This window comes from Notamacropus eugenii, chromosome 4 (genome assembly GCF_028372415.1).
Source record: "Notamacropus eugenii isolate mMacEug1 chromosome 4, mMacEug1.pri_v2, whole genome shotgun sequence".
NCBI lineage: Eukaryota > Metazoa > Chordata > Mammalia > Diprotodontia > Macropodidae > Notamacropus > Notamacropus eugenii.
The window spans coordinates 36,388,417-36,398,827 of NC_092875.1; the positions used below are offsets into that span (position 1 = coordinate 36,388,417).

Sequence of the window (10,411 nt, forward strand, 5' to 3'; positions counted from 1 at the left end):
AATTTTGTGCCCACATTTCCCTTTGATGTTCTCCATATTTTCAAAAAAATACACCCCAGGTTTATGGAGAGAATGTTTTATAACTAAATATTGTTCTTGCCATGCCATTTGGGTAAATGCTTTTGATAGGATCTAATGTGGTGTGTATATGTAAAGAGCTGTGCAAACCTTGAAGTGCTATATAAAAGTTAGTTCTTGTTGTAAAAAAGAAACACACTGATGGGGGCTCGTGAACCATAGTGTTAGGAGTACAGTTCTACAGGGTTACCCTGGTTACCAGGGACATGCTGGTAAATATTTAACAAATGGTTCTCTGGGGGGGAAATGTACATAAAAAACATTTTCAAGTGTAATTTGTATTATTAGCATATTCTACATCACTTTCTTAAGTTTAGATAATCAATAAAATAATGCATCAATCCCTGCTTTGTGAAATTTGCTGATTTCAGAGGTATAAATCCTCATAATAATGGGGTCTCAAGAGTCAGTTCCAGAATACCACTGGGGTTAGCCCAAGGTGGTTGTCACACCCTAGAGACCCAGCTTACATTTTTGAGCACTAAGTTGAGGGAATAGCTCAGAGAAGGTGTATGTTTTTATCTTCTTATTTCGGCCTCACTTAAGTCCAGTTCACACAAAAGTCCAGGCATCACCTCAATTTAAATAAGATGAAACCACTAGCTCTGACAGGCCTCAGGTGCTTCAACCCTTCTCTCTGATACCCCTTACATCCCCAGAAACATCTTGAAAATTGAGCTCAGTTTTGGGCATTGATAACCTGATAAATTTCATGTGAGGGTTATTGAAAGGAAGTAGAGATGTTCAGCCTGTAGAAAGGAAGGTGTAGATGGGACATGATGGCTGTCTTAAGAAATGAGGTCACATTTAGTCAGACATGACTAAAAAATACTAACAATAATTCTTAAGCAAAATCAACCAGCACCTTGGCCATGTTAGTCAATATGCTTCATCCTGCCTGGTTCTTTACCCCTCTATTGAGAGGATGAAGACATCCTCAGGCAACAGCCCTTTGAAATCCAGATTGGTGATAAAGAGAAGGAAATACAAAAGACATGAGCGGAAAGATACAAAGTAATTGTGCAGGATGTAATAAAAACTCAGGGAATTAGAATTGACTAGAAGCCAAAAAAAGAGTGGATCTCTTCTCTCCACTCTCACTGATTCTACCTGCTCCCACACAGGTTCTGGATAACAAATAATCAATCTCCACCATTGAGGAAAGAGTCCCAACAATTGGCCCTTTGAACCAAAAGTTACACTACTTTCCAGTCAAGCTAGCCTATTAGTGTAGAGCATCAGTACTGTTGGAGTCTGGAATGTGAGGTACTGTCCAGGTTTTACTTGAGACTTGTACTAGGACTGACATTCTCAGGAAATTGACTCACCATCCCACTCCTAATAAGCAAGAATGAGATCGTCCTGACCCTGATTGTGCACCCCGAGGTTGTTATGTAGAAGGAACTAAGATAAGGAAGTAAAAGATGTAAGCTAAAAACATTCTCATGGGAATAACCTTGTTTGCTTGCTTGCTTAAAAGAGCATATAAATCTTGACCCTCAGATCAATAACCCAGTCATGTACAGACTGTACAGGCTCACCTAGCCCCCGCTGCTGTTATCTCTTTCTTTTCTATTACCGCTGAGCCTCCGGTCTGCCAGCTGCTGGCGTATTAGGTACTCCCTGACCCTCAGCATTTCATCTCCACCCTCCATATCTTTGCAGAGGCTGAATCCCCCACGTATGCCAGAAATTCTCTCATTCCTCACTTTCACCTCTTAGAATCCCTAGCTTCTTTCAAAGATCAGCTCATGAATCACTTCCTACATTGTAGGTGCAATCAAAGGATGAGCACAACATGTCCATTCCCTGACTACTTCTTAAAGAGGCCTATTCACTCAATGGGCATTACCTCCCTCTAAGTGAGTACCTGAAAAGGCCTTAGCCTAAAAGAGCAAGGGTCTCCTATTGCCTCCTGGGCTGTCTCCAGTCATCCTGATGAATACCTGGTTGCTGGACTGACTGGTCACTGATGACTCAGGAGGAGAAAGTGAGGCTGGTGACCTTCCATAGCCTCACTCCAAACAGTCAAGTGCAAGTCATGTCATCATTTCTCTGATGTCATGGTCTTCTTTGAAAATGAAGGACGAATGCAACAATAAGTGCAACCTCCTTCTCAGACTGTCTTTTCTTTACTTTTATCTGCCTGTTATATCCCCCAGTATCTAAGTAAGATCCTTGAGGGTAGGAACTCTCTTCTCAGTTTTACCTTTATCTTTGTATTGAAAAGTGCCTTCAATAGGAATCTAATAAACATTTGTGGAATTGGACTGAATATCTTTTATAGGTGTCTTGCCTCCCAGGAAAGCCAGGTATCAGAGTGGATTCCAAGCACTGGGCTTGGAATCAGGAAGACTCATCTTCATGAGTTCAAATCCAGTCTCAGACACCTTCCTAGCTGTGTGACCCTGGGCAAGTCACTTTAACCCTTTTTCTCTCAGTTATTCATCTATAAAATGAACTGGAGAAGGAAATGGCAAACCAATCCAGTATCTTTGCCAAAAAACCCCAAATGGGGTCATGAAGAGTCAGACAAGGCTGAACAACAACCATCTGCCTTGTTACCCAAGTGCCAGGTCTTTAAGAGTCGGGGACTGTGTCTTATTTAAAGTATGTATTCCCACCTCCACATCCCTGAGCTAGCTCGAATTTTTGCACATAGTAGGGTCCCATTGATATTTTGGGAAAAATTGACGTAGTTTTTCCATAGCTGGTCCTGGACAATGATTATCACGACATGTCCTGTGCTTTTTATTCTCTCAGGCCGGCACTCCTGGCCAGTGCTGAAAACTTCACTGTCCTCATAAAGAACAGTATTCACTTCCCAGGCCACAACTATAGCACGTAAGTAGATTTTCATTCGCTCATTTCCCAGGCCAAAGCTACCATTTTATACGAATTGATCTTCATTCATTCACTTGCTTCCTAGGTACCAACCAAGATAAATGTACCCAATTCCTGGCTCCACTCTAAAGACCAGTTGGGTGCAACTTTTCAACAAAAATGACTTTGTCTCCTGTTTTTCACTTTTGCAGAAGAAATATCCAGCCAGGAATCAACATTTCCTGTAAGTTTCACAAGACCTTCAAACCAGACTGCCCAATTTTCAGGCTAGGAGATATCTTAGAGGAAATAGGATCAAATTTTTCATCTGTGGCCGTCCATGTAAGTAGAGCCATGTTACTATGAAGAGTATCTTCCCAGACATCCTCATATGAATTTGGTTCAGAGTTTGAAGGAGAATGGATAGGCAGTGGCAACCACCATACAAGGTGAGAATATTCACAAAGAACCAGCTTACTAGGATACCATGACCAGGAGGTAAGACCTCTGCTAATCCTTCTGGATAAATGTAAGAAGTATGGGCATTCCATGAGCCCCTTATCACTGCCAGATAGAGATTTTGAATTTATTCGACATATATTCATTCTCTGTATACTTACATAGCCCCTTCCACAAGTCTCCCAGGACTATGGAGATAATGATCACAGCTATGCAGGATTTTGGAGACTAGAGATATGAGATCTGGTAGCTATGCAAAGCTTGAGGGCATTGAGAAAGAGCAGAAACTGAGTGAAAGCAGGCAGATCAGGCACCAGTAACCAGGGGCACCCAGAAAGTTGTACTGAACATATCACACATTGGCCATGAGGTTAAGCAGCTGAAGGTATATTCTCTATTTCCCTCTATTCCATTTTAGACAAGGAAAGATTCTTTTTTTTTTTCTTAGAGGTTTTTATTTCTTTTACACAGATCCTTTACTTTTGCATGATTTTTCATTTTAGGTTTGTTTTTTGTTTTTTTTTGCTCAAGTGTGACAGGTTAGATAAACAGTTTGTTCCCTATTGCTTTGCCTTTGTATGACTATAAAAGTTTCTGAGGGTGCTCAAGGAAGGTCAATTCTGAGGAGGTATTTGCATTTCACAAAAAGTGAGGATCTATATTCTGGCTTGGTGGTGAAGAAGACCACCTATAGGCCTGTTTTAGAACTATTTATCCCATATATTTCATAGATATACTTCCAAGGGCAGGACTAAGACAGTTCATGAGGCTTTGTTTCTATCTGCCCATCAGATCCTGAGCCTAACTTTCATTTATATTGGTTATAATCAGCCAGGTAAGTACCTTCCCTCCCCCTTCCCCTAAATAGACTAATGGAGGGAGAGTGAAAAGAGGAGACTAGAGAAAAAGTTCTATTCTAGCTGGCCAAGAAGGTAGAGACAGGGTGATCTGGGACCTGGGATCTACTCTTTTCTGGCTGGGAAGGGCAGTGGTGAGGACACTAGCAAATGGAGTCTATAACCTCACCTGGAAGCTACACGTCAGAGCACAATTTGTTTCCTTTTTTTGCCTGTACCCCAAGTGCCTAGCATAATGTTTGGTATACAGTAGGTGCTCAAGAAATGGTTTTTGAATGAATGGATGTTGTGTCCTTCCAACAGAATGTGAGGTGCTTAAGGGAATCAACTGTTTCATTTATATCATGGTTTGCCTACTGCCTAGCACGTAGTAGGTGCTGAATAAATGTTTGTTAATTGATTGAAGCAGAAAGCTAGACCAGTTTCTCCCCCATTTTTTTTCTTTTAAGACTGAATTCTGAAGAAAAAAAAAGATTGAACTCCATCTTGTCCTACTAATGCACATACTAGGGTGTTCAAAAAGTAGGATTTAGGATTCCCAGTCTATTATTCTCCAGTACAGGGCCAGTATCTTTCTCCATTTTTAAGATGGTTCTGTATAGGAATGCTGTCCATTAATGCTGAACAGATGAGTTTAATAATGCTTTCATGTGGTTCTCCTCTAAATGTCAAGGCCTCTTCCCTGTGGAAGTCTTCAAATTAAGGCTGGACAACCACTTGTTGGATATATTGTGGAAGGGATCTTTTTTCAGCTGTGAATTAGATTATATTTCCAATGAGATCCCTGAAATCCTGTGATGGCTGCTATGGACTTTGCTTTTCTGGGTCCTTCCTCTATTGATGGTAGAGGCTGATTCCATTACTTTCTTCAGCTTTCAAATTAAGAGGCCAGGGAATCATCCATCAATGAGCATTTATTAAGTATTCAGTATGTGACAGGCACTCTGCAAAATGCTGGGGGATTAAAAGCAAAACAAAAATGATCCCTGCCCTCGCAAACCTTACATTCTAATGGGGGAGAGAAACTAGGACTGGAGAAATAGATATGAGGATCATCTACAGAGATGACATCTAAATTCATGACAGCAAATGGGGTCACCAGAGAAGACAGACTAGCATAGAGCTTTGGGCGGCATCCAGAGTTAGTAGAAGGTGTGGCCTGGATGAAAACCAGGAAATAAAATTGATAAGGAATGATCAGACAGGTAGGAGGGGAACCAATAGAAAGTAGTATCACAAAAATACAAAGAGGAGAGAGGGTCCAAAAGGAGAAAGGGGTCACCAGTGTTGAACATTTCAAAGAGGTCAAAAGGATGAGGACTGAGAAAAAATTGTTGAATCTGGCGATTAAGAGATCACTGAGCGATCATTAAGAGATTAAAAGATCATTGACCAGAGACAGCAGTTTCAGTTGAGAGAAGTCAGAAGCCAGATTGCAGATGAGTTAGAAGAGAGTGAGAAGAAAGAAGCGGAGATGGCTTTTTCAAGGAATTTTGCTGGGAAAAAGATGAGATACAGCATGATGACTGACAGGCATGATGGTATCTAGTGTGGGATTTTTAAGGATGGGAGAGACATGAGTGTATTTGTAGACAATAGAAAAGGGTGCAGCAGACAAGGAGAGAGATTCAATATGAGAGAGAAGAGAGACAAAAACTGAGGGTGGGGAGGGAAAACATAGGGGAGAGACAGAGAGAGAGGAGATGGAGGCAGAATGGGAGACAGTGAGAGCGAGAGAGAGAGAGAGAGAGAGAGAGAGAGAGAGAGAGGGAGGGAGGTGGAGGTGGAGGTGGAGGTAGAGATGGAGATGGAGGTGGAGATGGAGATGGAGATGGAGATAGAGTTGGAGATGGAGTTGGAGGTGATGGGGGCAATCTGCTGGAGATCATGGTGAAGGATGAGTTCAAACATCCATGAGAAAGAGTCTCTTCCCTCAAGAAGCTTACAATTTAATTGAGGAAGCAGGCTATGCATATATCTTCTTGCCAGCACTGACCTTCAATGCTCCCTGCCTCCATTTTCCAGTCTTAGAACCATAATCAAATCAATACATTGCTGTTTCTGCCATGACACTCATCCCACCAAACCACAATGACTAAGAAGAGCTAAGTCAATTGGCTCCACACCCTGTGGATCAATACTTCCTCATGTTTACCCTGATCATTTTCTGCCTTGCTACCCCCATTCATACCCACTGTCCTTTACCTTTTTCCCCTTCTATCTCTTGCTCCAGAATTATAGTCAAATTACCCTCTCCCCTTCCATTGCTTCTGGAAAAAAGTACATTAATGGATGACTCTATGGTCACACTTACCATCTTTGTGCCTTTCCAGACAATAACACTCTTTCTTGGCCACCACACTTCATGTATTGTCTCCCCATTACAATGTAAGCTCCTTAGGGGCAGAGTCCATCTCATTTTTGTATATACAAATAAAAATATACAGATAGAGCTTGGTATAGTGTTGGGCAATTATTTTTATTCATGATTCATCTATATTTATATTATATAAATATTTAAAATGTTATATATACTTATTATTTAAATTATTTTATTCATGTGTACTTAACTAGCAATATTAGGCAGTATATGATAATACTAACTGATCAGAGCCAATAACAAGTGTTAGAGAAGTCCCCAGGAAAGAGAAAGAATTATTGTCAAGATTGTCAAGGAATGTCATTGAAGAAGAGAGATTTCAACTGAGTCGGGAAAGATGGATAGGATTCAGACTGTTAGGATAAAATATTAACTTCTCTGTCTGGTTTTTAAAGCCCTTCACAATGCGGCCCAATCATATCTTTTCAGTCTTATTGAACATCATTCCCCCTTTTGCACTCTAAGATCCAGCCAAACTGGTCTTCTCTCTGTTCTTCACACACAATTACCCGTTGTCATACCTTTGCACTGGCTGTCCACCATGCCTGGGATGTACATATTCCTCATCTCTACCCCTCTTTGCCTTCCCTTCGAAAATGACTTTCCATTAAACTATCAGACAATTACTTTCTAGAGCTGGATAAAATAATATCAAAATTCATTTGGAAAAACAAAAGGTCCAGAATATCAAAGGGACTAATGAAAAGAAATGCTTGGGAAGGTGGCCTAGTGCTACCAGACCTCAAACTGTACTATAAAGCAGCAATTATCAAAACCACTTGGTATTGGCTAAGAAACAGAGAGGTAGACAAGTGGAATAGACTTGGCACTCAAGATGCAGTAGGCAAGGAATATAGCAACCTTCTGTTTGATAAACCCAAGGACCCCAGCTTCTGGGATAAGAACTCATTGTTTGACAAATATTGCTGGGAAAACTGGATAACAGTGTGGCGGAAATTAGGCATAGACCCATACCTGACACCGTACACAAGAATAAAGTCCAAATGGGTACATGATTTAGGTATAAAGATTGATACCATGAATAAACTGGAGAAGCAAGGAATAGTGTATTTATCAGATCTATGGAGAAGGGAAGAATTCTTTACTAAAGGAGAGATAGAAAGCATTATGAAATGCAAAATGGATAACTTTGATTACATTAAACTGAGAAGTTTTTGCACAACCAAACCCAATGCAACCAAAATCCGGAGGGATGTAGTAAATTGGGAAAGAATTTTTACAGCTAAGCTCAGGGATAAAGGCCTCATTTCTAGAATATATAGAGAACTGACTCAAATGTATAATCATACAAGTCATTCCCCAATTGATAAATGGTCAAAGGATATGAACAGGCAATTTTCAGAGGAAGAAATTAAAGCTATCTATAATCATATGAAAAAATGCTCTAAATCACTATTGATTAGAGAGATGCAAATCAAAACAACTCTGAGGTTCCACATCACACCTATAAGATTGGCAAACATGACAGAACAAGAAAACGATAAATGTTGGAGAGGATGTGGGAGAGTTGGAACACTAATTCATTGTTGGTAGAGCTGTGAGCGCATCCAACCATTCTGGAGAGCAATTTGGAACTATGCCCAAAGGGCTACAAAAATGTGCAATATCAGCTACTAGGACTATATCCCCAAGAGATCATAAAAATGGGAAAGGGTCCCACATGTACAAAAATATTTATAGCAGCACTCTATGTAGTTGCCAAAAACTGGAAGTCAAGGGGATGTCCATCAATTGGGGAATGGCTGAATAAATTATGGTATATGAATGTAATGGAGTACTATTGTGCCATAAGAAATGATGAACAAGAAGACTTCAGAGAGGCCTGGAAGGACTTATATGACCTGATGCTGAGTGAAAGGAGCAGAACCAGGAGAACTTTGTGCACAGCAACGACCACAGTGTGCGAGAGTTTTTTCTGGTAGACTTGGAATTTTGTAATAACGCAAGAACTTCTTATAAAAAAAAAAAATCCCAATGGTGGTTCTCAAGGCAAAATGCCTTCCACACTCAGAGAAAGAAATATGGAAGTCATTCACAAAATGTAGCAGATCATGTTTGTGTATGTGTATGTGTTTGTGTATCATGTTTTGATTTGTTATATGATTTCTTTCATTTATTCTAGTCTGACTACATAGCATGACTATAGTGAAAATATACTCAATAGGAAAGTATATGTAGAATCTATATAGAATTGTATGCAGTCGTGGGGAGGGAGGGGGGAAGTGGGGGGTAGGTGGAGGGGGATAAAATCTCAATTGTATGGCAGTGATTGTTAAACATTAAAAAATTAAAAAAAAAAAAAGAAAATGACTTTCCATCTACTTTGGATCAAATGATTCTCTCTCTCCCCTCTCTCTCTTCCTCTCTCCTTTCTCTTCTCACTCTCTTTCTCCCTTCTCTCTCTTCCTCTCTTCTCTCTCTCTCCCTTCTCTCTCTTCCTCTCTCCTTTCTCTTCTCTCTGTCTCTCTGTCTCTGTCTCTGTCTCTCTCCTTCCCTCCCTCCCTCTCTCTGTCTCTCCTTTCTCTTCCCTCCTTCCCTCTCTCTCTCTATGTATGTATGTGCATCACTTTCCAAACCTTAAAGTGTTACATAAATGTTCACCATCAGGCTGTTATTTAAGTTGCTGGCATGCACCTATTTATATAAATTCATTATGATATAAGCTCCTAGAAGGCAGGACTATTTTTGCTGCTTCTTTATATTCTTAACACTTTGCTCAGGGCCTGCTTAAAAAATGCTTATTAATGAATGATAGATTCCTTCCTCCTTCAAGAACCACCTTCTACATCCACATTGACCTTTTCCCCTCCAGCTGCTAATGCCCTCCCTCCCCATCCCCCTTGTACCGGTTCTGTAGTTGTGCTGTATGGATTTATTCTGTATTATAATATAGATGTTGCTTGTTCACTTCCCCAAAGGAATGTAAGGTCCTTGAGGGCAAGGCTTGTTTCATTCTTTGTGTTAGTGTCTCCAGCCCCTAGCCCAGAGGCTGGAATATAGTAGGTGTTTAATAATTGTTTGTTGATTGATTGGGAAGAAGGCCTCCCAGGTGAAGCCTGAGCAAAGGTGTAGAAAGGTGCCCAGGTGATGCTGAGAAAGTGTACATGGTTTGGCTAAAGCAGAGGACTCGCTTTCATTGTGGTGCAATCCTTCTGTTTCCCTTTTCCAGGGTGGAATTGTGGGCATTGAGATCAACTGGGATTGTAACCTAGATGCCTGGTTCCATTCCTGCAGCCCCAAATACAGTTTCCGTCGCCTGGACGACAAGATGACCGAGAAGTCTTTGCATCCAGAGAATAGTTGGTTAGCTTCAGTTTTATCAGGATCTTTCAGGTAATAAAACTAGTGCATGATGAACCAGGAGCCAGCTCATGCCTCCAAGTAACATTTAAGAGATTTGACCTCTAAGGCAGGAATTGCCTCTGTTCCAAGGTTGTGAATCTATCTAACTTTTTTTTTTTTCCAAACTAACCTGATCTTTTGGGAGTAGGAAGGAGATGGGGGGGGGGGGGGGGTGGGGGTGGGGAGGAATTGAAATACATTAACAAAATACATAGCTGCTGGTCTAGGAGGCATGAATCATCTCCAATAGGGGTACCCAGAAGGCCCCTGGTCTCCCCTACCTGGAGCATACCTCATAGAGTTCTGAACTGATAGCTTGGTCACTTCCTGGGAAGTGTGCTCAGCTCTAAAGACTAAGGACTTTGGAAAAACCCAGCCAACCTTGGATGGTCCCTCGGTTTCCCTTGTTGACCTGAAAACTTTGTTAAGAAAAGGCAATAGGCCAAATGCA

General features: G+C 40.9%; 1 protein-coding gene across 1 annotated transcript in view; it reads left to right on the forward strand.

Annotated features, from left to right (window-relative positions):
* LOC140499297 (P2X purinoceptor 7-like) overlaps positions 1-10,411 on the forward strand; it is a 40,468-nt gene that overhangs the window by 12,625 nt on the left and 17,432 nt on the right. The window contains exons 6-8 of the mRNA XM_072600503.1: positions 2,842-2,922; positions 3,114-3,243; positions 9,788-9,951. Coding sequence (XP_072456604.1) covers positions 2,842-2,922; positions 3,114-3,243; positions 9,788-9,951 — 375 coding nt within the window. The remainder of the gene's footprint in view (positions 1-2,841; positions 2,923-3,113; positions 3,244-9,787; positions 9,952-10,411) is intronic.